Below are 27,744 nucleotides of genomic sequence, written 5' to 3' on the forward strand. Positions count from 1 at the left end.
TCTGTAAACCTAAGGGGTTAGATTTTATCATGACCCACAAATGTACCTGGTACAATGAGGAAGGAACAAACAACCAGTCCTATTTTTAGAGCTAAAGCAGTTAAACTGACATGTTATTTTAAATTTACTGAATCTATAAAATGTTAGCAGTTCTAACAGTCCTGTCTACATAGCAACAAGTATTAAAATAGTAACAGTTAACCCAGTGTTGTCCACACTGTTCTTGGAATGCCATGTTAGGAATCCATAAGGACTCTTGCCCAGAAGAAATATGTTTTCTGGTCAAACATGTAATTGGCTAACTATTACCATTATAAAAGACAGCAGTTAACCCCACACTAACTTAATTACTCTCCCATGTCAAGGGTAAATACTATTCTTATACCTATTTTAAAGATTTATTTTATTTATTATTATGTAAACAGTGCTCTGCCTGCATGTACACCTGCAGACCAGAAGAGGGCATCAGATCACATTATAGATGGTTGTGAGCCACCATGTGGTTGCTGGGATTGAACTCAGGACCTCTGGAGGAGCAGTCAGTACCCTTAACCTCTGAGCCAACTCTCCAGCCCTTTTATACCTATTTTAAAGCCGAATTTAGCAAGAAGCAAGCTGCTGAGGTCTTGTGCCTAGTGCACAGACACGCTTCCAGGCTCCAATAAGATGAGACATATTTGTTTACGAACATGAATGAGAAGTCAATTGTGACAGTCTGAACTTAAATCAAAGAGGTGCTAAAGGTAGCAAATGCAATCACAAAAGCCACCAGTTAAAAAGACAAAACTAGGGGGCTTGAGAGATAGCTCAAAGGTTAAGAACACTGGCTGCTATTCCAAAGGTCCCCAGTTCAATTCCCAGCAACCAAATGGTGGTTCACAACAATCTATAATGAGATCTGGTGTCCTCTTCTGGAGTACAGGTGTACATACAGGCAGAGCACTGTTTACATAATAAAAAAGACAAAACTAAGGGCTGAGAATGTAGCTCAGTTGCAGGGTGCTTGTCTTGCACTGGCTTTGAGTTCAATTCTCAGCACCAGTCAAAACAAGGAAGCAGGACACAAAATTGATTCTACCTGATTCTTGGAATGCTGTAGTATAAAGAAAATTGTATAAAATCAGAAACACACACAGTAGAATCTGCAGTCCTGGTGCATAGTGCTCCTTTGGAAACAAGCAAGTGGACAATAGGTCAGCGATACACTCTAATTCTCCAGACTGTTGTATGTGACACGGCTGCTCTCACCTCTCCCACTCTTGTATTTTTTTTGAGGGGAGGGAGGAATCTCACTAAGTAACCCAAGTTGGCCTCAAGCTCAATGATCCTCCTGCACCAGCCTGCTGAGTGCTGGGATTACAGGCATACGCGACTACGGGAACACGGTCCAACTGAGAATTCTGAGTGCTTGTGAGAAAACTTCAAGAAACCAAGACAAGAGTCTTATGACCCGAGTTTCTTAAAAAACACAGCACTGTTCATGGATTATGCTTTTGTGCCCCTTACAGGAAAATGGATAGGAGTGAATTTATTTCAGATTATTCAATACAATAGGCTACTGTTATTTATTTATGCCTCTATGAAAAAACATGCTCTCGCCACTTGCCCACTACATGAAGCTCATGTGACTCCTCTTCCTTCTCCTCTTCTTTTTTCTTTTCTTTTCTTTTTTTTTTTTTGTGTGTGACTGGTTACCTCTGTGTAGCCCTGGCTGTCCTGGTACTCACCCTGTAGACCAAGCTGGCCTGGAACGCAAGAGATCCTCCTGCCTCTGCCCCCCAGGTGCTGGGATTAAAGGTGTAGGCTACTACAACCTGGTACTACTTCTAATCTCTAACTGTGATATGGAAATAAATTTATTTGTATTCACTGTAGTATCTTTTTACCTGCCTACTAAAACCTTTTTCCAAAGATGTCACTAAAATTGAAAGAATAAGGCTGGAACTTGTCCTTCAAGCACATAGTAAACTTAGGAGGAATGTCAGAAATTGGAAAAAGAAACTTTGGGCCATAAAACTGGCATGATATTACACACCTGGCACTGGGGAGACTAAGAGTTCAAGACCAGCCTAGACTACAAAAACAGACTCCATGTAAAGGAAGGAAGGTGAATGGATGGGTTAGTCTTATGACAACTAAAGGTGTTGAGAGACTGATAAAAAATTACAGGAGTTAAAAAAAAAAAATCACAGGAGTACAAGAGTTCTATAGGGAATTATAAAACAAATAACTTTATAATTGTGAAGAAAATAACAACAGTAGCTGAGAAACACCAAAACATCTGTAGAATCCTACACGTTTATGGCCTTTAATTATCTCAGGGTATCTATATCAAACAGGATATTTTCTAAATGCATCATTTATTGAAAGTATATACTACTACTCACTTAGGAATGGAAGATGGCCAAATAGAAATGTGTTCAGCTGTGATGTCATTCACAATGTCCTCCTTTTAGAAAGAAAAATGTCCTTTTTTATTGTTAAGCAGTATGATTTAAAGAAATTTCTTTCAAATAAATCTTAAATGAAATTACAAAGTACTGACCCGAACATTGTGAAGCTTCACAAAGAGTGATAAAATAATAGTCAAAACCAGTGGCTCCTATGAGAAAGAAAACACAAGCATACTTTAAAAAGTGTGTGTGCACACGTGTGTATTGTCAACCTCAGAGACACCAAATATTTTCTTTTCTTTCTTTTGATTTTTGTTTGTTTGTTTGTTTTTCAAGACAGGACTTCTCTGTGCAGCTCTGGCTCTCCTGGAACGCACATGTAGACCAGGCTGGCCTAGAACCCAAGAGATACACCTGCCTCTACCTCTCTAAAGGTGTATGCCACCACTGCAGGATGGCACATATTTTCTTATAAGAAACTTCTAACTTTTGAAAATCTGTCATCTACAGTAGAGCACACTAAATATCATTTTCAGTTTCACAATAAAAATCACAGTACATAATATACATTAAAATCATCAATCACATTTAGAACCAGGTGTGGTGGCACATGCACAGCACTCGGGAGGCAGGCAGATCATAGTGAGTTGTAAGACAGCCAAGGACAGAGAAACCCTATCTCAGAAAAAAAAAAATCATATTTATATTCCTAGCTTATAAATTACTATTATATCATTTTTATTGTTGTTGTTTGTTCTTTTTTTCTTCCTCTCTCATGTGTTTGGGAGAGCAATGTTAGGGAATCAAACCCCACACCCCACACCCACCCCAAGGAAATCTTCAGCCACTGAATACATCCCAGCATCCACTTTTATGTGGCTTTTGATATCTCCCAACCAGGACACTTCTACCTACTTCCAAAGAATTGAATTGTGTATTCATTTTAGGTGATATTTAAAAGATGAAACCTGGGTGATGACCAGGAAGTAAACATGACACTGCTATCAAGTAAAAAAGTAAGCGAGAGCCTCCCTCACACATTTATAGAGATGTTGTATGGGGGGGAGGGGGCGGGCATTGGCTGGGAGAGCGGCTTTATTTTTGTATATAGTTTTTTTTGTTTTTGTTTTTTTGAGACAAGGTCTCCTTAACTAACCCAGGCTGACTTCAATTTTAAAACCCTCCTAACTGTAGAAGGACTGGATAGCTCAATTGATTAGGCTTTAGACCTTGAAATCCTATCTCAGCTTCCTAAAGGCTTGGATTACAAGGGTGCACATTTACACCAAGACACTCTTAATTTAAAAAGACCTCTCTATATTTATTAAAACCAGAAAGTACAAAATTCATCTCTTGATTCAGATTATCCTATGCTCAAAAAAATTCACTACAAACTTTCATGTCTGTTATTAAACTAGCATTTGAAATCATCAGTCAGTAATTACATTAAAAAACTTACCCGTAATTTTTTGATAAAAGAAAGCAATTCACTCCTACAAAAAAAAAGTATATATACTTAATATCAGACATTAAAATAAGATAAAGAGTACAAATGATGATGGCTTCTTTCCCTCTCATAATTCCACTTATGAAAAGTATGTCTAGGGCTGGGTGTGGTGGCGCACACCTTTAATCTCAGCACTTGGAAGAGAGGCAGAGGCAGGCGGATCTCTACGAGTTCGAGACCAGCCTGGTCTACAAAGCAAGTCCAGGACAGGCAAGGCTAACAGAGAGACCCTGTCTCAAAAAACAAAACAAAAAACAACAAAAAAGAAAAGTATGACTAGCCCAGCCACATACATGCAATAAGCCTTCTACTCAACAAAGCAAATAAATAATTAACTAATTAATTAAATTGCTGATAGACAGTCTTCTTAAACAAAAAGGTATTTCCAGGAGTGGCCAGGCAGAGTGGAAGAGGGGAAGAGAGCACCTTAGAACTCTTCTGGTTACACTTAGTGCACACACATAGGCATAGGCTGCAGGGTTCACTGTGGAGATCAGGGGACAACTGGCAGGAGTTAGTTCTTTCTTCTAGCATGTGAGTGAGACTGAACTTGAGATGTCAGACTTGGTGGCAAATGCCTTTACCTCTAAGCCATTTCACCAAGCCAGAATTTTTTTTTTTCTTTTCGTTTTTGATTTTTGACAAAGGATCGCACTATGTAGCTGTGGCTGCCCTGGAACTCACTATGTAGACCAGGCTGGCCTCAAACAGAGATCTGTCTACCTCTGCCTCCTGGGATTAAAAGTATATGGTGCTATACAGATTAATGGAATTCCTTGTTTTGTCTTTTGGTTTTTGAGACAAGGTTTTCTCTGTGTAGCTTTGGGTGTCCTGGACTTGCTCTGTAGACCAGGCTGGCTTCAAACTCAGAGATCTGCCTGTCTCTGCCCCCAAGTGCTAGGATCACAGGTGTGCGCCACCATCATTCTGAAGATTATACATCTTGGGTGTGTGACTTTGTGTGTGGTATGCAGAAACAAACCCACAGTCTTGGCAAACTGCCAAGGCAACATTCTCCCAATGAGCTACACTGACACCTAAGATTATCTTTATAAATCTACAGGAAAAAGATGTTCGTGAAAAAGTATGTGCAATGTAACTAAAGAAAATGAAAAACCTCATCGAGAGAAACCTACCGATACATTATGCCTAGTGTAGATTCCCTCTGCTTTATTAAACTAACTCTGCCATCATTTCCGCGTTTATGCTGGTTAGACACACTGCAGATCTGAACAACAACTTCCCAGAGGTCTTTAGCAGTCCGTCTACTCTCTTTAGGGCCTGGAAGTTCTTTGCAGGTGGCTGCTAATAGCTGTCCGACCTGTAATGTGAAAAACAAACAAAAATACATAAAAAAGAATCTAATTCACATGACAGTTTTATAAGGGCACATTGAAGGGAAGACAGGTACCTTCACAGACACTCAAACCGGCTCAGTATTCTATCCAGTAGAATGTGTGAGAACTCTCCTTCCACCACATGGGTTCCAGGGATCCCACTCAGGTTGTCAGCCCAGGTGAAAAGCACCTTTACATGCTGCACCACCTCATCAGCCTCAGTCAAAATAAAATTAAGATTACAGAAGGTAGTTGATCTAACTAAAGTTAACATAAGGCCCTAAGATTCAGGACCAACTTTGGAATAAAGAATAGAACCGACATCAAAAGGCAGAGAAAAGATGGGCCCCATACACAGAAGAATACAAGTTGAAATTAAATTCATGGCCAATGAGATGGCCCAGTGGGTAAACGTGCTTGCCATGCAAGCCTGATTGTACCTGACAACCTCAGTGTAAACCCTAAAACCCATGCTTAAGAGAAAATAAACACAATCCAGGTGTGCTGGGATACCCCCGTAATCCCAACACACAACCAAAGTGGGAAGGGCCCTTCCAGCAAGGAGAACAGCCGCATGAGAAGCATCATGGGGCACTGTGAGCTGTCAGCAGAGGTGGCACAAAAGAGCTGCATCGGACATGCACCTGCCAAAGCAGCACTCACACCTCAAAGGGCCTAGGAGGTCAGATTGAAAATCTCAATATGAGGCAGGAGCGGTGGCCTCACTTGTAATCCCAGCCCTAGGAAGGGAGAGACAGATAGAAGGCTATAAATTCGAGACCAGTCTACAAAGTGAGTCAGCACAGCCAGGGCTACATAGGGAAACCCTGTCCCGAAGGGAAAACAAAAAACAAAAAAACCTCAAATGTAGGACTAGAGACGGTTCAGCCTTAGGAGCACTGGCTGCTTTTCCAGAAGATCCAAGGTCAATTTCCATCACCCACACAGTGAGTCACAACCATCTAGAGCTCAAGTTCCAAGGGATCCAAAGCCTCTTCTGGCCTTAACAACATCTGACATGTAAGAAGCGCTGACATGCATGCAAGCAAAGCACCCATACACGTACGTGGTTTTAAAAACTAGATGGTTCTGCATCATTTCAAAAGTGACTATTTTAGTCATCCGCTAAAATGTTCCCTTTCCTTTGATTATTATACACTATGTACTGTGTGAAAGAAAACATGGGCTTTACCCTCAAGCCCACTGGCCCAGGCACACTATCAAGACTGCTTCTTTCTTAATAGACAAATATTACTGAAAACAGAAGGGAGGGGGCAGCAGAAGCTGCACACATCTAACCACAGCACTTGGTAGGAAACTGAGGTAGAAAAATCTTGAGTTCAAGGCAGCCAGACTTACAGTGTCATAAAAACAAAGCAAGTATGTGTAATATTGAACATAAACAAGACTAAAGTCACTTAATTTTCTACTTCTCAGAGACAGATAATATGTCTTCATCCTTCTACCGTCTTACACACACATATCCCACACCAAACTGGAAGTTAAGAAAATGCTCTGAAAAGCTGGGCGTGGTAGTGCACACCTTTATTACCAGCACTCGGGAGGCAGAGGCAGGCGGATCTCTGTGAGTTCAAGGCCAGCCTGGTCTACAAAGCGAGTCCAGGACAGCCAAGACTACACAGAGAAACCCTGTGTCCAAACAAACATACAAACAAAACAAAAACAAAAGAAAATGCTCTGAATCCTATTTTCAAGGTAGTTCTCACTCCACACTTCTACTTTCTGGTTTGTTTGTTTGTTGAGACAGGGTTTCTCTTGTACTCGTCCTCGTGGCTGTCCTGGACTCATTTTGTAGACCAGACTGGCCTTGAACTCAAGAGATCCGCCTGCCTCCCTTCCTTCCGAGTGCTGGGATTATAGGCGTGCGCCACCACACCCAGCGTCTGCTTCTTTCTTAATGTAATCCAAAGGGGAAGGAGCCAACTATTGAAGGAGACATCATAATCCTAGTGTCAGGTGCATCACATGCGTTTCTCCCTTTTGGGCTACATCAAGGAACTGCAGGAGGCAATGAGAGAATTTGTTCCATACTTATGCAATCTATAACACAACTTCCTGTGTCCTTACACATTGTATGACAAAAGCATTACATAAGCCATGTGCCTGCCTGTATCTCATGGTACATGAACCCAAAGACTTGCTGCCAGAGGCCGCTGTGCTGTCTTAACAATGAACAGCAGACTTGACTTTTGAAGCAAAAGTAATCTTGGAAAAAAATAGAGATTTTTATTAAAGGTCCTAGGGAAATCGTTGGACATTATCAGGTAAGTACTCTGGATATCAGTACTCATATTCCAGAAAATTCACTAAAGAGATAACAAACATCTAAAATCTCAAAGAAAAGGCAATTTAAATATACCACTACAATAGTGAACTGAAAGGAGGAAGAAAACTAAAGCATCGATAGATTTCAAAGGGTTACACTCAAATGAGCTCAAGTGCAAGCTTGACTAGTACCTGGAAGCAGAGGTACTAGGTTATCCCTGGCCACACAGCAAAATCAAGACTAGCTGGGTAACTGTTCAAATGGAAAAATGAGGAGAAGCCATGTTTTCCACCAGTTCAGAGTCTGACCTTAGCACTCAAAATAAGAAATGGCAGCAAACTGCCGGCTCTCTTACAGCACACGTTTGCTGAACCCCATAACTTATGTGTGCATGTTCACATGCTGTGCAGGAGCTATTAGGAAGCAGTGGAGAACAAAGTCAAGTGGCCTGTACTAGCTAACACTATATAGGGCGACAGGATCATCAAACACTCTAGGAAAGAGGTCTAGAAACTAAGCTGCACTCCCAGTCCAAAGCCATGTACTTCACTACAAACTGACAAGGGCTTGCTTTAACTGACATGATATCACAGAAATCAGACAAATTTCAGAGTAGTAGAAACTAATGAAATGGGTACAATCAGACATAGAGTACTAATAACATAAAATAGCAGCATTCTGATAATCACTTCAGATTAAACAGTAATTACCTTTACATATGGATTATTCTGAAGTAAAAACGATGGACCTTGCAGAGTAAGATATTCATTTTCTCTCCAGTTTAACATAAAAGCAACACACTCTTCAGCTACAACTTGACGAAGAGGAATATCTAAAAAGCAAGGAAAGAAACAGTTGGAAAAGCCAAGTACGGGACAAAGGTCTGTAAATCTCAACACTCAGAGATAAGAGGATCAAAATTCAAGGTCATCCTAGGCTAGGCCAGTGCAAATGCAATCTGGGCTATTAATAACCTTATCTAGGAATAAGTGAATGACTGAATAAATAACATGTACTAGAAATAATTTAAAATACAAAAGTAGGGCCGGAGAGATGGCTCTGCGAATAGGAACACTGTCTGCTCTTCCAGAGGTCCTGAGTTCAGTTCCTAGGAACCACCATCTGTACTGGAATCTGACTGCTTTTCTGGCCAGCAGGCATGCATGCAGATAGAGCACACATTAAACATTAAACAAATAAATAAAATCTTAAATAAATAAATAAAATGCAAAATTAGTGAGGAGGAAAAAAGGTCTCCAAAGTTTGTTTTACTATTGTTTCCTTTTAAATAAATATACCCAAGCATGTTGTGACTAAAGCAATAACTAGATTTTAATGTAGTTTAGGAGTAAGAATATAATCTATCCTAAGACCCAATGTCAAGACACTGCCATGGGGGAGACTAATGAATCTGGTGCCTAAGGCCAAAAGAGGCAGGCCCACTGCATCTCCTAGGACTGAGTTAGACTGTTGTAAGCCACCACATGGGTGCTGGAAGCTGAACCCAGATGCTCTGTAAGAGCAGCCTGTGCTCTTTACCACTGAGCCATCTCTCCATTCCGTCACTCACTATTTATGTAAAGGCAGCTCTCTCTCTCCCTGAATCTGCAAGGATACCCCTACACATGTACATATACAAGACAAATGGGTTTTTTTGGTTTTGTTCCTTTTTTACAGAAAAACACTTTCCCTCTCACATTCTGACCCACAGTTACCAAGCCTACCAACTCCAACTATTACAGGGCACTAACTGGGTGTGTTGCAACAAATGCCTAAGTATACAGGATGGCTCAGATAAAGACAGGAAGTGTACCTTTGGGGGTGGGGGTGGGGATCATTTCCTTGTTTTTCTCTAAAACATTTGAAATAATATATAATTTTCTCTTATTCTGAACAATAGTAACAGGACAAAAACCCATCAAGCTGGGCTGTGGTGGTGTGTGCCTTTAATTCCAGCACTCAGGAGGCAGAGGCCAGCCTGGTTTACAGGGCTACTTCTAGAACAACGAAGGCTACACAAAGACCTTATCTCAAAAACAAAACAAAACAACAATTAAATTTAGGATCCTATTAGGACAGAGATATTGCAGGAAGTTTGGGCTTACCTATATATTTCCTGAGTTTTATAAAGTATGTTACATGCATATCCTAGCATTATTTTCAAGTTTAAGATGTCAGGCTTCCTGCCAGGGAAGGTGGCGCATGCCAGCACTTGGGACGCAGAAGCAGGTGAATCTCTGTGAGTTCGAAGTTCACCTGGTCCACAGAGCAAGTTCCAGGATACCCAGGCCTACACAGAGAAACCCTGTCTCCAAAAACAAAATCCAAAGACTCCAGGCTTCAGGATGGCTCACTGGAAAGACTGCGGCCAACCCTGGGGACCCACATGGTGGAAGAAGACAACTAATTGCCACAAGATGTCCTCTGACGGCCACCCATGACCACGTGACACACGAAGGGCCACATACATATACACAAACGTAATAAAGTTTGTTCTTCTCCATTAATCCTTATTGTTCTACATGTTAGCCATGTGTAAATGTTTCTGGTACTTTCATATCTCATTACAGCATAAGGAGCCGCTTTCCCCAGCTAAGAAGCAGGGAATAAAGCAAGCAGAATAAATACTCCACCCACTGTAGCGAAGCACAGAGACCTCCTTTTCCTACTGTGGGGGCCAGGCTCCAACATGTCTCCATGACCCCCGTTTCCTATTGTCCACAGCCTGTATAGGCCCCTCCTACACTGTACTAGAACATGTAACTAACAGAGGCAGACAGGCAAATCTCTGTAAGTTCAAGGCCAGCCTGGTCAACAGAGTGAGTTCCAAGACAGCCAAGGCTACACAGAGAAACCCTATCTCCAAAAACGAGAGAGGAGGGGGGGGGGGTGGAGGGAGAGAGGTACACCACTGATTCCATTTAGGGTCCTCCCTAAATTAGTGTAACCTCAATCCACTGATAACATATGCAGAAATCTTTTTTTTTTTTTTTTTTTTTTTTTTGGTTTTTTGAGATAGGGTTTCTCTGTGTAGCCTTGGCTGTCCTGGACTCACTTTGCAGATCAGGCTGGCCTCGAACTCACAGCGATCCGCCTACCTCTGCCTCCCGAGTGCTGGGATTAAAGGCGTGCGCCACCACGCCCGGCCAGAAATCTTATTTCTTAGTAAGATTACAATCAGAAGTTAGAGGAGGGGGGGTCGACAATATACAGTGTGGATGTAGGGTGTCACTGGGTGGAATGAGTTTTTGTTGGGCCATTCAACATCTTGTAGAAACTTTATGTCGTAATTTTATTTATTTTCTACATAGTCTTGTTAAATTGTTGCCCATACTGGCTTCAAGTGATCCTTCTGCCTTAGCAGCAAGTACTGGGTCTACAAGCATGTGCCGCTCTGCCTGGCCTACAGCTGGACCTCTTTCTGCTGGGATTCCAGGAACGAGTCACCACACCCAGGTTTACATTGCAGTTCTATGATGTCCTGTTAAGAAGCCTGGTTTGGTGGTACATGGTTTTAATCCCAGCACTCAGGAGGCACAGGCAGGCAGACCTCTGAGTTTGAGGGCAGCCTGGTCTACATGGTAAGTTCCAGGCCAGCCAGGGCTACACAGAGAGATTCTGTTTCAAAACAACTGAATGCTGTGGGGAACAGCTTAGCTGCTTCTTCCTAGTTTCCAGTTGCTGCTGGCAGTCTTGAGATCACTTGGCCATAACTGCATCCTTCTAGTTTCTGCCAGGTGGTGGTGGTTCGTGCCTTTAATCCAGCAGCAACTGGAAACTAGAAGAAGCAGGTAAGCTGTTCCCCACACTGGTCAGAGGGGCTGTGGCTCTGAATCACTTAATCTCAGATTTTAAGTTACCCAGTTTGCATCGCTGTTATGGAAACCCTAGGGAAGAAAGTTTCTCCCCTGCCATCAATGTTCTCAAGACACCTCCAAACCCAAATTGCTTCAGGACAGAAACTTTACTAGAGGTAGAGTTAAGTAAACAGACCCACACAACAGACCCACACAATCACGGACTGACTTTGTGAACCAGTCTCACCAGGAAGCCTCATTTCCAGATACCCGCGCACCCTGCTGATCAGGTCAGAAGGAGGCCTCTCTCCTGACTGCCCCACTCCAGCTTCATGGGTGCGAATATCCAAAAGTAGCATCTCATTCAGCATGACCTGGCGCAGTTTCGGTGAGAACTCTGTTACTAACTCCAAACAAGCTGTAAACAGCTGTTTCGCATGGGGAAAGTCCTATAAAAAATATAGGCAGAGTCAGTCCTCTGGAGAGAAAGTATGTATCTTCACAGAAAGACACATCCATGGGAAAAGAGAATGTATAATTAAAATGGTTAACCCTATCCAGGCAAGTGAGGCAAGATTACCTTTTATTTTATTATTAATTTATTACAATAAATACCTATAATGCATGCATTACTAAACACAAATTACACAGTAACAAAGACACAAATATAAAATTTTATGACAAGAACCATTCTTTAACTAAGAGACTCAGAATTCAAGCATGACCCAGAAATAGGGTTCCCATTCCATACTCTTTGCATACCATTCTATTACACTGAATAACTAGCTAATTAATAATACAAATCTACATCCTTTTCTACCCATCCAATGCAAATTAGCATCCAACCACCTATTGCCTCTCCTCAGCCCTCTCTCGTTCTAACAGTCCGACATCCCTAGTCACTGCAGGGTAATAGCCCTCACAATAAAAGGTTTTCTCAGTTCCTTGCTGGAATCAGGGCTGCAGCCCAGGGTTCTGCTGCGGTTTTTGGCTTTGTGTTTGCTTCCTCATGATGCAGCCATGGCTGTCTAGAACTTCCTATATGTACCAGGATGGCTACAAACTCAGAGCTCTGTCCTCCTAAGTGATAGGATTAAAGGCACGCACCATCACATCTAAATGCTTCTTTCTTCCTTAAGGACTTTTTTGATGTAGTTTTTTTCAGACCAGTTTCTCTGTAGCTTTGGCTGGCCTGGAACTCACTCTGTAGACCAGGCTGGCCTAGAACTCAAGAGATCCGTCTGCCTCTGCTTACCGAGTACTGGGATTAAATGTATGCTCTACTACTGACTGGAGACTTACTATTTTTATTTTGTGCATATGAGTGTTTTGCTTGTACGTATGTGCGCTGTGTCCATAAACCAGGCACCAGATCCCATGGAAATGAATTTACAATTCTTGTAAGCTACCACATGGGTAATGGAAATCATAGAGTCAGGATCCTCTATGACAGCAGTCAGTGCTTTTAACTGATGAGCCGCCTTTCCAGACTTGCTATCTTCTCCTGTTTTGTACCTGTATGGTACCCATACTTAGCACATCATTCATGGACTTGATGATGCTCTGCTCCAGAATCTCACCCAGTACATTGATCAGGAAACCAGGGATGGAGAGATACCTTAGCAGTAAGGGCATATATGGTTCTCAAAGAGTACCCATGTTCAGGTCAAAGCACTTGTGTCTCCTAGTTCCTAACCTCCTGTAACTCTCAACTCAGGGGACCCGATGCCTCTGGCACCCGAGGCACCTGTACACGTCATGCACATGCCCACACATAGATACATAATTAAAAGTAAAAATCCTTTTCATAATCAGGAAACAATCAGTTTTGATTCCTTTCTCCTGAAATTGTAAAGCAGGACACTTTGTTCTGCATAGGGAAGTATGGGGGGTGGACACATCCGTGTGTGGCACACATGCCTCGGTACGCATGTGGACGTCAAGAGGATGACCTCAGGTTGCTCTTCATCGTCTACCTTGTATGCGACAGGATCTCTTTGTGCATTTTGCGTATACCAAGCTGGCTAACCCTAGAATTTTGGAGCTTCTTTTGTCTCTGCCTTCCAACACACCCTAGGAGTGCTAGGATATCAGGTCCTGCTACCACGTCTCACCCCGTGTGAGTTCTGGGATTTGAACTCAGGTTCTCATGCCCATGCACCAAGGGCTTCATGCTCTGAGCAATGCCCCCAAACACGGAAGCAGGTTTGCACAAGTGTTTCATACGCAGTTTCACTCACCTTACCAGTACTGCAGTGTAAACCTTTGGCCATGAGAATATAAACCAAATCTCTTGTTAAACTGTCCTTAACTCCTAGGATAACACCACTATATACAGAAGGTACTTCCCACTAAAAAATAGAAGCAAATAAAATTCATAAGCACACACAGAAAAAGGCAAATCTAGACAAGAATCTCTCAATGATCTTCAATTGCATTTTTAAAAAAAGTGTTAAAAGGGCAAACATAATTTTCTTTCTTTCTTTTTTTTTTTGATTTTTCAAAACAGGGTTTCTCTGTGTAGCCCTGGCTGTCCTGGACTTGTTTTGTAGACCAGGCTGTCCTAGAACTCACAGAGATCCACCTGCCTCTGCCTCCCGAGTGCTGGGATTAAAGGCGTGCGCCACCACTGCCCTGCTTTTTGTTTTTTTAAAGATTGTTTTATTTTGTTTTGTTGTTTTTTCAAGACAAGAGTTTCTCTGTGTAGCCTGGGCTGTCCTGGACTCGCTTTGTAGACCATGCTGGCCTTGAACTCACATCAATTCACCTGTCTCTGCAACACATAATTTTCAAACAAAAAGAAAAATGGCAAAAAAATGTTAATCCAAGTAAAGTTTCACTGTAGAGCTCCAGTGAAGGGACAAAATTCCTGGAGGATGATGCACAGTCAAGACAAACAGAACCAACAGCGGCACAATACATGCTAGGATACACAGAGCTACCATGACAGTTGAACATAGAACACACACAAGATGGCAAAAAAACCCACAAAATCTAACAACCAGATTAACTCTTGTTAATCTCACAACAATGATAGGTATTATTAGTCTTTACTTTACAAATGAGGAAACTGAGGCACACAGAAGTGACATATCGAAATACATGCAGCCAATAAGTATAGAAAAGGGAAAGCAGTCCTGATTTGCCTCTTTTTGTTTGTTTGTTTTTGTTTTTTTGAGACAGGGTTTCTCTGTGTGACAGAGCTCTGGCTGTCCTGGACTCACTTTGTAGACCAGGCCGGCGTTGAACTCACAGAGATCCCCCTGCCTCTGTCTCTGAATACTGGGATTAAAGGCGTGCACCACCACACCCAACCCCATCTTAAAATTAACACCAATAAAAATACCATAAATACCAGAATTCTTAATATTTCCATGTCACAGCATTTATGTATTTAAGCCTTATAAAATATAAATGAATTTCTGGCTTTTCCTAAACAATGTCACCAAGAGGAAAAACTGGAGAGATAACTCAGCTATTGAAGGCTAGGCTCAGCCTGGCAGTGGTGGCACGCACCTTCAATTCCAGCACTCAGGAGGCAGAGGCAGATAGATCTCTTGAGTTGGAGGCCAGCCTAGTCTACAGGGAAAGCTCTAGGACAGGCAGGGCTGCACAGGGAAATGCTATCTCAAAAGAACGGGTTGGGGAGCTAGGCATACAACCAAAAGGTCAAGAAATACTGCCATACTATTTGAAGTGGCTACATGGTTACTGCCTTTTGCACTATAAACTACAACCCACAAAAAGAGTGTTTTTATGTATTTTCATTTTTACTACTTTTTTGTTAGTTTGTTTTTACTTTTTGAGATAGGGTTTCTCTGTATATCCCTAGCTGTCCTGAACTCACTTTGTAGACCAGGCTGGCCTCAAACTCACAGAGATCTGCCTGCCTTTGCCTTTGTGCTGGGATTAAAGGCTGAGCCTAGCCTTTAACAGCTGAGTTATCTTCTAGCCCTTTGGCAATATTTCTACCTGCATTTTTCCTCTTGGTGACACTGTAACCCAGGTTAGCCTCAAACTTTGGATTTTCATACCTCTGCTTCTTGAGTGCTGGGATTAGAGGTGTGAACCTTTGTTTTTAGCTTGAATTGCTACTTTAAAAGTTATTTTCATGCTAGGAGACAGTGGCCTACACCTTTGCTCCCGGCATTCAGGAGGCAAAGGCAGGTGATCTCTGGAAATTTGAGGCTGGCCTGGTCTAGAGTGAGTACCAGGACGGCCAAGGATTTACGTTCTTGCATAAGGGGCTGAAGAGATAGCTTATCAGTTAAAGAACGCTGGCTGCTTTTCCAGAGGTCTTGAGTTCAATTTCCAACAGCCACACGGTGGCTCACAACCATTTGTAATCCTTATAATTTGATTCTCTCATCTGGTAAGCACTCATATACATAAAATAAGTAAATAAAATTAAAAAAAAAAAAAAAAAAGCAAAAATACCTTCTTTGACCAAAAATAACTTTTATTATTTTTTTTTAGAGGTAGGGTTTCACTATGTAGGCCTGGCTCTCCTGAAACTTGCTCTGTAGACTAGGCTGGCCTTGAACTGAAGAAACATGACTGTCTCTGCTTCCTAAGTGCTGAGAAGAAAGGTGTGTGCCACCACACCTGGCAGAAAGTAAAAAACTCTTAGCAAGAGATCAAGTGCATCCAAGTCCCTGCCTAGACTGGGGATGGACTCACAAAGCCCCACCCCTAGCTGAGGAACTATTGGTGGCTAAAGGATGCTAGGGTAGGAAGAATCCACTTTCTTCAGGCCCATCCTACATTAGGTTGCCCCATGTCCTTGTAGATAGGGGTAGTATTAATTGGATTCAAGAAGTTATAAAAAGAAAAACCAAAAGACTTGACCTTGGGAAGGAGTTTCAGGTGAAGGTCTGGGAGGAGCTGAAAATGAGTGGAATAAATATGATCAAAATACACTCTACATGTGTGAAATATTCAAGGAAAAAAATTCAAAAAATAAAAATACAGCTGGGCGTGATGGTGCGCACCTTTAATCCCAGTACTCAGGAGGCAGAAGCTGCTGGATCGCTGTTGAGTTCAAAGCCAGCCTGGTCTACAAAGTTAGTCCAGGACAGCCAAGGCTACACAGAGAGACCCTGTCTTGAAAACAAACAAACAAACAAATAAATAAAATTACAAGGGTTTGAAGTATAGCTCAGTGGTCTAGTACTTGCTCAGCATGAGTGAGTTGGGTTCAATGCACAGAAATATAATCAAAATGACAACAACAAACGCCTTGACCCCTGTAAGGTGGAGATAGTATGAATAATATATACATTTACCTATATTTACAGCTGTGTTTAAAATGCATGGAGGTACACTAACAACAAATGGGTGTTTTTTGTATGTTTTCCTTTTTTTTCCCCACTGTCAATGTTAAAGGTGCAATTGTGGTCATGTGAAAGTCTTAAACTATTAAAGGGGTCCTTATTTTAAAAAAAGAAAAAGAAAAAGAAAAAAAGCCAGAAGCTAAAGTTTTTCCTACATTACAGTATAAAACAAATGAAGTAACAACTTCCTACCTTACTTGACACAGTCCAAAACTGTCGCTCTGAGGTCATTCCATGCAATTCAATTAAAATCTGTCTGATCCGCCAGGGATCCACTGACAGTATGAGCTGATGTTCCAGCTGGCCAATGTTGACACTTGCTGAGGCTAAGGAAGAGAGCTCTATTTCAGCTAATGATTAAACTCAAAGTTAAACGTAAAATTTTAAGTATGATACAACTGAAAGAAATAACATATGTGAACATATGTCTTAAGTTAAAAGTAAAAACCATTTAGAGAATGGAATTATCTATATAATTCAAATTATGTACTAACTTTACACAGAAAACCTACCACAATTTGTATGCACTTAGTAAATTGAATACATCTAAAAAAATACACAGAAAAAAATTAACAGTCAAATTAACTGGCTCACAGAAAGAATTTACAGACCACATTTTTAAAAAGAAACTAATGAAAAAAATTTTTAAGAATTAGAGAAAAAAGAAACTAATATAAACGATTCTCCCCTTGTAGACATGTGTTAATAAAAGTGTATATGCAACAACTCTTTATTAGCAAATACTAAAGAAGTGGTGGTGGTGGTGGTGGGGTATTTGTGTGAACGGGCATGCGTGCATACTCTTGCGCCCACACGTCAAGTCAGACAGCCTTCAAGAGCTGTTCTGTCCTGTTACCACACAGGTTTCAGAAACTGAACTCAGGTCATCAAGCTTAGTGGGAGGTGCCACCTTATCAGCCCAGATGTGTGTTTTATAAAGGAAAAAAGGAAGACCATGACCACTAAAAATCTACTTTCAGCTGAGTTATCAGCCTTAAATAATATATAGCTGGCAGTTTCATGTATTAATATTATTCTTTATATTGAACATTCAGACAGTTTGCAGCCACTGAGGATAAAGACAGCTAAAATTCTGCTTTTGTTAAACCAAGTAAATGACTTACCACCTGTGTGGTTTCATGGCTAATGTTTCTTATTAATAAGACAACTATATTTTACATCCATATTGATAAGTCAAAAATGGGGGGAAAACAATTAAGATAAACTGACAATGTTCTCTTATCTAGCAGTGAGCAGCACAGCCATATTGGCTGACTAGCACAATTACTTTTGGTCCCAGCACCCTTTACCAATCTCCTCTCCATTAACACTTGCCCCCTCAAGAAGATATTAGCACTGTTATATGGGTCTATCCCCCAGCTAAACCCTTTTATAAATTATACCTACATATCCATGAGCCTGTGGCTCAGCTAAAAAGCAAGAACTGCTCACACAGAAGCCTGACTACAACAAACAGATTTCATCTCTATTAATTACCCACACAAATACTAACTAAAATTCAAAGAAAGCCTTTGAAAAGAGACAAAATATGAGCTAGCAGAATAGGGCTAACCTGGGATATCATAAAATGAAGTCACAGGTTTAATGCACAGATTTACTCTGGGAGATCTCTTCCTCATTTGATCCACAAGCAGCTTTCGTTCTTCATCTTTCAACAGTGTAATGAAAAGCTCGTGTGAAGAAATCATGAAGACATACTGCAGATCTTCCAACCCCAGACACACATTCCTAGAGCAGTAAGAAACATTATAAAACAAAAGTGTACATTTTTGTTTGGGAAAAACATTCGTATCAACCAATTACTGGTCAAAAGCCACCTTTCTTTAAAGATTTATGTATGCATTTTCTGTATATGAAGACTCTGGGGTTTTTTTTTTTTTTTTGTTTTTTCGAGACAGAGTTTCTCTGAGAAGCCTTTCCTGTCCTAAACTCACTTTGCAGACCAGGCTAGCCTCAAACTCATAGAGATCTGCCTGCCTCTGCCTCCCAAGTGCTAGGATTACAGGAGTGCACCACTGCACCTAGTGAGTATATAATCTTAAAGCTACATAATTCTTGACAAATTTCAACTTAATTGATTTTTCAAATGTAAAAGTATAAACACAGCTATTAAAAGATAGTTTTCAGCCGGGCATGGTGGCGCACGCCTTTAATCCCAGCACTTGGGAGGCAGAGGCAGGCGGATCGCTGTGAGTTTGACGCCAGCCTGGTCTACAAAGCGAGTTCAGGACAGCCAAGGCTACACAGAGAAACCCTGTCTCAAAAAAAAAAACCAAAAAAAAAAAAAGGATAGTTTTCAAGATGGGCATGGTGGTACACACCTGTAATCTCATCATCTGGAAAACAAAGGAAGGAAAATTGATAGTTTGGGACCAACTGGAGTTAGGTGGTGAGCTCCAGTCTCGTTTAATCTCCAGCACTACAAAGACAGACAGACAGACAGACAGACAGACAGACAGACAGACACACACACACACACACTCTCTCTCTCTCTCTCTCTCTCTCTCTCTCTCTCTCTCTCTCTCTCTCTCTCTCAGCTTCCAGAATAACTAGATATTCACAGCAAAACCCTATCTCAAAAAATAAATGGAGTGGTGGGCATGAGAGGGTTATGGAGGACAATGTAGCTCAAGAAGGCTAAAACACTTGCTGCTAAGATAAATTTAATTCCCAGTGCCCACCTGATAGTAAGAAAGAACAGAACCCTTCAGCTTGCCCACTACCCTCCACACACACTGTGATGTGTGCTCAACAGACACAGACACACACACATGTAAAATCTAAAAAATAAAACATCTGAAAAAAGAAAGATACTTTTCTCATGAAATTAAGTTTCAACTTTAAAACAAAAAAGAAAGGTACTTACTTTAGAAAAGCAGCCATGTTTCCTTTCAAAGAATCGGAAGCCTTTTCTATGTTTATGGATCTTGAACAAACCTAGGAATTTGAGTAATTTTCATTTGAATATGGATATTGGCTTAAATTTTTGAGATTTACAAACAACTGGACTTTGGGCTTTTTTGTTTGTTTGTTTGTTTTGAATGTGTATAGAAATGTAGCCTGGATGTCTACTTGTGCACCACGCACAAGCCTGATGCCTGCAGAGGCCAGAAAGTGGTGCTGGATGGATTCCCTGGAATGAGTCACAGATGGTTATGAGCGCTGGGAGTTGAGCCTGATCGTCTTGAAAAGCAGCCAGCGCTGCTAACCACTGAGCAGTCTCTTCAATGCCACAAACAACTGACCTTTTATGTTTCGATCACTTATCACTGATTTGCTTAAGTTATTTAACACGAAAATCAATATAAGAATCCACTAAAGAGGGCTGGAGAGATGGCTCAGAAGTTAAGAGCAGTGACTGCTGTTCTAGAGGTCCTGAGATCAATTCCCAGCAACCACATGGTGGTTCACAATCATCTATAATGAGACCTGGTGCCCTCTTCTGGTGTGCAAGAGCACTGTAGGTGTAATAAATAACTACATCTTAAAAAAAACAAAAACAAGATCCATTAGAGGGAGTAAGACCAACCATTTGAATAAATTCAGGCATATATAGTTAAGAATAACAACTTGGTACTTTAAGTTCCTATTAAGGAGGACAGGATCCACCTTCTACTAAGTTAAGAATTCTAACACATCAAAAGAGAAAAATACTACCAAACACCCTCAAAAAAGGAAGGAGTCCGAATGCCCATGACAGCAGAATAGCGAGACTGAGATGTTTAACAAAGTTACAATGAGTATTGGCCGGTTTTTTTTGGGGGGGGGGGTTGTTGGGGTTTTTTGTTGTTGTTGTTTGTTTGGTGTTTAGAGACAGGGTTTTTCTATGTAGCCCTGGCTGCCCTGGACTTGCTGCCTTGGAGATCAGGTTAGCCTCGAACTCAAAGAGATCCACCTGTCTCTGCCTCCTGAGTCCTGGGTTTAAAGGTGTGTGCCACCACACCTGGCAGATGTCTTTTTAAATTGTAAAATGAACCCATTTTCTTTCTTCTGTTTGTTTGTGACAGGGCTCCATGTGTCCTGGGTGGCCTGCAACTTGTCATGCAGCTGTAACTGACAAGTCCTCTGACCTTCTCACTGCCCTGCAGTTGTCTTAGTCCTAGCATTACAGACTTGATGGCTACAGCCAGCTTTCCATGCTGACAGGGACGAGCCCAGGGCCCCTGTACAGACTAGGTATGCATCCTACCTCATCTACATCTTTCGTCCAGTAAGGAAAACATAAGAGATCAGCAGTGATGTTGGGTACAAAATGTAGAAAGTTTATTATGCCTGTAATCAACGCATCAAATCCAAACTAAGAAAACATATAACACCAGGCAAGATGGCACATGCCTATGATCCTAGCATTTAGAAGACTGAGGTAGGAAACTCTCAAGTTTGATGCTAGCCTAAGCTAAACAAGCAGCCTGTCTCTCAGAAGAAAACAATTAAAACATAAAGGCTGAGAAGCTCCTCAGCAACTACTCTTGAGGATCCTAAGGACCGGAATTCAGATTCCAGTACTCATGTAACAAGCTCAGTGTCCTCCAAGGGAGCAGAGACAGGAGGATCCCTGAGCACTGCTGGATTCCAGCCAAGTGGAAAAAATACAAGCCCAAGGAGCAGCAATGAGACCCTGACTCAAAAGACGAGCAGGAGACCGACAAAGGACATCAACACCTCCTCCACAGGTATATACACATAAGTGCATGTTCATTCAGACACTAATAAATAAAAGTCAATCCTTATGTGTGACAAGATGGCTCCATAAGTAAGAGAGCTTGCCAGTTATCCTCAGCCCTCTACAGGTATGTAACTGCCTGTGAGTACAATATACATGCAATACACGAATGCATAAATTTAACAAAACACTTCTAGTAAACTTTTTAAAATTAAGACTTGGGGACTGAAGCCAAGCATGGTGGCACACTCCTTTTATCATAGCACCTGGGATGCAGAGGCAGGAAGATCTCCATAGGTTCAGGGCCAGCTTGGCTACCTAGGTTGTACTAAGACAGCCAGGACTATGTAGTGACCCTATCTCAAAAAACAAAACAAAAAACTTGGCACCTGGAGAGACAATTCAGCAGTTAAGAGCACTTACTGGGACTGGAGAGATGGCTCAGAGGTTAAGAACACTGACTGCCCTTCCAGAGGTCCTGAGTTCAATTCCCAGCAACCACATGATGCCTCACAACCATCTATAATAAGATCTGGTGCCCTCTTCTGTCCTGCAGGGGCACATGCAGGCAGAACACTGTATACATAATAAATAAATACATCTTAAAAAAAAAAAAAAAAGAGCACATACTACTCTTGCAGAAGACCTGGGCTCACTTCCCAGCACCCACAACAGACTGCTCACAGCTCCTTCTAATGCCAGTTCCAGAGGATCTGATGCCTCCTGGCTTCTGTAAGCTCCTACACACATTATGCACATCAACTCAGGCAAACACACATATCTATACACAGTAAATAAATCTTCCCCCTCCACCCCCAGACAGGGTTTCTCTGTGTAGTCTTGGCTGTCCTAGACTCCCTTTGTAGACCAGGCTGGCCTTGAACTCACAGCAATCCACCTGCCTCTGCCTCCCAAGTACTGAGATTACAGGCATGCGCCACCACACCCGGCCTGAAAATAAACAAATCTTAGGCTAAGTGTCCTATAAGTCTTTATTTAGTATCTCACTTGGGAGACAGAGGCAAGTGGATCTCTGTAAATTGAGTCCAGCCTGGCCTTTGCAGCAGGATTCTATCGTAATGGTAGAACAATAGAACATTAGGGTGCATGCAGCCCTAACTGTAGTAAAGTCAGTGAAAGACCTAGGAGAATGCGAGCAGAGGAAAAAGAGAAAAGAGCTGTCTGAAGATGAAGCAGAACAAAATATGATGGCACATGCCTACCTCACCACAGGGAGGTGGGCAAGAAAAACAGAGAACTTGAGGCCTGGCTACACAGCAAGATCCAGTCTTTCTTTTCTGGTTTTTTAAGACAGGTTTCTCTATGTAACAGCCCTGGCTGTCCTGGACTCACTCTGTAGACCAGACTGGCCTCGAACTCACAGAGCTCTGCCTGCCTCTGCCTCCAGAGTGCTGAGACTAAAGTTGTGCACTATCACACCTCGCTAAGATCCAAGAGAGAAAAAGAAGGAGGGAGAGAAGGATAACGAAGAGAGAGAGGAGGAAGAGGGGAGGCGCTGGAGGGCAGAGAGGAGGGAGAAGATAAGGGGAAAGAGTAAGAATGGTGAGGGGGAATAAGAGCCTGAGGGAGAGGGAGAGGGGGGAAAGGGTAGGAGGAGCGAGGAGAAGGGGGGGAGAGAGACCAGGAAACAGAAGGGGAGGAGAGGCACCTTGCTCAGTGTGCTGATACTGTCAACCTTAAGGCACAGAAAAGGAAGAGCAGGGGCACTGGAGAGCCACAGGTGAACTGAGCAACGCTGTAAGCACCACAGGGAAATAAATGTCTTACCTCAAGGAGAAAATCAATTTTTTCTTTGTTTGGTCTAAGAAACAGTTGGTTAAACTGGACACTAATTGGTCTGCCTTCCAGTATATCACGCACTGTGTTGCACGCACAAACTTTAAAACAGATTTCATCTAGAGCTTCATTTCTACAGAGTACAAAAGCAGAAACATGAATGTTTTTGTTATAAAATGTGAATGGAACTGTGTTACAAAACAAAATTTAAAGGGGTAGAGCCATTTCTTGAGAAGTAACACTTAGATGTTCAAGTACACTACTAAATATCATACACTATATCAAAAAAATGTACAAAAAGGATATCTTAATTCTAAAGATTAAGTATAAGAAGAGAATTGTGTTTCAAGTAGCTCTTTTTTATCACTTTTAAGAGGAACTAAGAGAAAAAAAACTTTAAGTGTCTCCAATAGGGAGGGCTGAAGGGCTGGCTCAGTGAGGAAGAGCACTGTCTTCAGAGGACATGGGCTCAATGTCACTTCACAATGTCTGTAACTCCAGCTCCAGGGGCTCCAACGCCCTCTTCTGGCCTCTAAGGACACTAGGCTTGCACAGGATTCACACACCCAAGCAGGGAAACACCCATATATATCAAAATAAGTAATTTTTTAAAAAAAATGTCTCCACAGAAGCTGGAAAGATAGATGACTCAAAAACTAAAAGTTCTCCCCCGCCCCCTCCGAGACAGGGTCTTTCTGTGTAACCTTGGCTGTCCTGGACTCGCTTTGTAGACCAGGGTGGCCTCGAACTCACAGCAATCCACCTGCCTCTGCCTCCCGAGTGCTGGGATTACAGGCGTGCACTACCACCGCCCGGCAGGCTAACTAAAAGTTCTTGAGTGCTCTTCCAAAGGTCCTGAGTTCAATTCCCTGCAACTAATCACATGCTACCTTACAACCATCTGTAATGCAATCTGAATCCCCCTTCTAATGTGCATGAAGACAAAGCGCTCATCCACATAAGATACATGAATAAATAAACCTTTAAAAGTCTCCGCCACACATTTTGTCCCTTATGTCAGTAAAACTGAAAATAATGTCAATCACTTGCATGTAACCTGCAAGTTGATTTAATAGCTCACTGAACACTTGTTCTATTTCTCAAAGTCAAAACTACGTTTTCAACTTACCCTTGTTGAGCTTTCTGAAAGAGCTCCCTCAGTACTGACTGGCGGAACTGGACAGGTAAAGTGAAGGTTAAATTATCTTCAATGAAAATCTGCACTACCTCCTAAAAAGAAGACAGAAAATTGCATCCATGTGAAAACCACAGCAGTTTCTTTAAGACACACTTTCTGCAAAGTAGGGGTGTGGCTCAGTTGACAGAAACCCTGCTTGCCAGCACAGACAAAGCCCTGGGCTCAATGTCCATGGTGGTGCAAGCCTGTAATATCAGCAGTAGGCAGTAGAGTCAGGAGAATCAGAACTTCAAAGTTATCCTATGCTACATATTGAGTTAAAGAAAATTATAAAAAGATGTACTACTAGAAAAATCAGTCTTTATTGGGGGGGGGGTTTGAGACAAGGTTTCTCTGTGTGTATCCCTGGACTCACTTTGTAGACTAGACTGGCCTCAAACTCAAGAGCAATCCATCTGCCTCTGCCTCACAAATGCCGGGATTAAAGGCGTACGCTACCAGGCATGCACCACCACCGTGCATGCACCTGGCAAAAATTCTAAAATTAACTAATAGAAATAGTTTCTGAAACAAACTAATGAATCCTTAGCTTCTAACCAGAAACTAAACAAAAACCACACCCACTTCAGCCAAGAACGCGATCATATACCTCTAATTGTAGTGCACGGAGGCTGAGACAAGAAGATCAAAGGTAAAGACTAGCCTGGACTGCGCAGCAAAAAGTTCAGCTAAATAGATAAATAAGAAAGAAAAGCCAACAACAAGAACAACAAAAATAGAAAAACCCTTTCAAATAAACTTTAAAGGTTTTATTCATAAAACAAACTCCAAAAAAATAAAAAAGCTTAAAATAATTAAATCATCTGGAAAAAGCATGCTAAGAAATAATTCCAATAAATTTAAGTGTTCTAAAATATATTATTTAGTAAATTACAAAAAATATCTAAGTATTATATACAAACCCTTTTACAGGTCTTTCTTAAGCAATGGAAAAAGATAAAAGAAGGGATGTAATGTGGGAAAAGGATTTTTACAAATACCTGTGCTAGCCGGGCGTGGTAGCACATACCTTTAATCCCAGCACTCGGGAGGCAGAGGCAGGTGGATCACTGTGAGTTCGAGGCCAGCCTGGTCTACAAAGTGAGTCTAGGACAGTCAAGGCTACACAGAGAAACCCTGTCTAAAAAGAAAACAACAACAACAAAAAATCTGTGCTAATCAGCCACTATCACAGAGAAGCAAGTGGTCTCAAAATTATAGATCCCCCACCATTTCATCTCCCCACTAAAATGTGGCATGGCAGGGCTGTGAGCCACGTTCTTCCAGCTGCTTCCCGATTATAGCTTGACCAACATAAAACAAAACTATGGGGCTCATGTAAGGAGTCCTCCTGAAATAAAAACCTAATACAACGTCTAACAGACACAAGTCTGCACATGCAACTGTAAGAAAACTGTTCTTTCCCTCCTTAGCTATGCATTATACCTATGCTCCTGATCCATTATGTGGGCACCATTTGCATTCCCAGTAACGTGAGGAAGAGGAATACTGCGAAGGTCTTATAGAGCTGATCTCTAGAAAGACAAGGTCTTTAGTATGCAGCCCTGGCTGGCCTAGAACTCAAAGAAATCCACCTGCCTCTGTCTCCCATGCTAGGATTAAAGGTACATGCCACCACACCTGGCTACTTCTTAGTTGCTACTACATGACTGTGATTTTGCTGCCATTATGAATAACGTAAATATTTGACATGCAGGATATCTCATATGTGACCCCTGTGAACGGGTCCCCATCCAGCACCAAAGGGATGGGGATCCACAGGTGGAGAACCATTACTCAAGGGGCTCCTAACCCTCTGTAAGCCTGTATTGCTGAGAACTAACTGAAAGATGTCTATACTTTGATTAATTCACCAGTACCCATCAATCAATTCCAAGAAAACTTAAATTCCTACTCTAAACAAAGTAATATTTTGGAAAAAAAAATTAAAGAGAAAAAGTATATAATCTTCCTTTTCATGTATTTTTGGGTAGGCAAAGAAATGAAATTTTACAAATGGATTTTTTTTTTTAAGATTTATTGATTATGTATACAGTGTTCTTGTCTGTATGTACACCTGCACACCAGAAGAGGACACCAGATCTCATTATAGATGGTGGTTCAATTCCCATGTGGTTGCTGGGAATTGAACCTCTGGAAGAGCAGCCAGTGCTCTTAACTTCTGAGCCATCTCTCCAGCCCCGAAATGAAATTTTAGATGAAGATAATGAATTATAAATCTGAGATGAAAACTCAATTAAGAAACACAAAGCTGGGCTGGAGAAAGCCCGGTGTACAAAGGGAGTTCAAGACAGCCAAGGCTACACAGAGAAACCCTGTCTGGAAAAAGAAAAAGGGAAAAAAAAAAAAAGATAATATTAAGGGTTATATTACTTTTAGTCCTGGCTTACAATGTAGGTATCTGGCTCCAAGTCACATTTGAAAATGGTGGTACAAGATCTGAGCTCAGTCTGTTTCTATAACTTATCAACTGTACCTCTGTAGTCCCACGTCATATCTTACCTGATAGCTGCCAGATCGTAAACAAATATGGACTTGACTATATGGAGTCAACTGCTGAGAGTGATTATCAGAGGAAGGTACAAGAACATCACATGCTTGACAATAGCCAGCTAACCGCTTCTCATCTATGGTACAATGAAGAGATAATGAACCTATCTGTAAAGTAAGAGTTATACATCATTATCCATTAATGAAATAGACACAAAAGATCAGTACTCCTTAATGCATTTTAACAGTATAAGAAACCGATAAAGACAATTCAAACCTGGAGGAACCACAAATAACATGGCTAAATGTTTTAAGCACAGATCAGAAAAACATTGTTCATTAACCAAATACAATCTGTGATCCACTTACATGTCCCTTGATCTAAAAACATTTTTAGGGTTGAAAACAATGAACACCCAAGACAGACTAAATGTGATCCACAAAACCTCACTATTTATTGTCTCTATTTCTCTCTCTCTCTCTCTCTCTCTCTCTCTCTCTCTCTCTCTCTCTGTGTGTGTGTGTGTGTGTGTGTGTCTGCCTGTCTGTCTGTCTCTCTCTCCCCCCCCCTAATTATTTACTTACTGTCGCTCCAGTAAGTATGACAATAAGGCTTTAATGCTGGTGAAAACTCTTGCAAGCCTACACACTGTAAAATCTACACATCAAGAAGATTTACGAAAGTTAAAAAAAAAATCTCAAAAACATTAGAAATGCTACCACCAAAAACATTTGTAAATACACATGTTTAAATGAATTTTAAATAATTATACCCATCATTCAACAAAATTAGCAACTTATAATAGCTCTAGGTAGACTAAGCCTAGGGTTAGCCACGCAGCTCCATGGCAAGCCTGAAACCATGGGCTCAATCAAGCCCTGGCACTAGAAAAGTGGATGAACAAATAGAATAAATTAAGG

At 41.4% G+C, this 27,744-nt stretch overlaps 1 protein-coding gene across 1 annotated transcript in view; it reads right to left on the reverse strand.

The window, feature by feature from the left end:
• INTS8 (integrator complex subunit 8) overlaps nucleotides 1-27,744 on the reverse strand; it is a 58,577-nt gene that overhangs the window by 12,917 nt on the left and 17,916 nt on the right. Inside the window, exons 8-20 of the mRNA XM_084798884.1 lie at nucleotides 26,836-26,991; nucleotides 24,265-24,365; nucleotides 23,127-23,268; nucleotides 19,542-19,612; nucleotides 18,228-18,403; nucleotides 16,847-16,980; nucleotides 13,562-13,672; nucleotides 11,569-11,770; nucleotides 8,235-8,356; nucleotides 5,037-5,221; nucleotides 3,853-3,886; nucleotides 2,546-2,602; nucleotides 2,388-2,449 (exon numbers count right to left, since the gene is read on the reverse strand). Of these exons, the coding sequence (XP_084655010.1) occupies nucleotides 2,388-2,449; nucleotides 2,546-2,602; nucleotides 3,853-3,886; nucleotides 5,037-5,221; nucleotides 8,235-8,356; nucleotides 11,569-11,770; nucleotides 13,562-13,672; nucleotides 16,847-16,980; nucleotides 18,228-18,403; nucleotides 19,542-19,612; nucleotides 23,127-23,268; nucleotides 24,265-24,365; nucleotides 26,836-26,991 (1,553 nt within the window). The remainder of the gene's footprint in view (nucleotides 1-2,387; nucleotides 2,450-2,545; nucleotides 2,603-3,852; nucleotides 3,887-5,036; nucleotides 5,222-8,234; nucleotides 8,357-11,568; nucleotides 11,771-13,561; nucleotides 13,673-16,846; nucleotides 16,981-18,227; nucleotides 18,404-19,541; nucleotides 19,613-23,126; nucleotides 23,269-24,264; nucleotides 24,366-26,835; nucleotides 26,992-27,744) is intronic.

Source organism: Acomys minous, assembly GCF_964271855.1.
Source record: "Acomys minous genome assembly, chromosome: 1".
In the NCBI taxonomy this organism is placed as follows: domain Eukaryota; kingdom Metazoa; phylum Chordata; class Mammalia; order Rodentia; family Muridae; genus Acomys; species Acomys minous.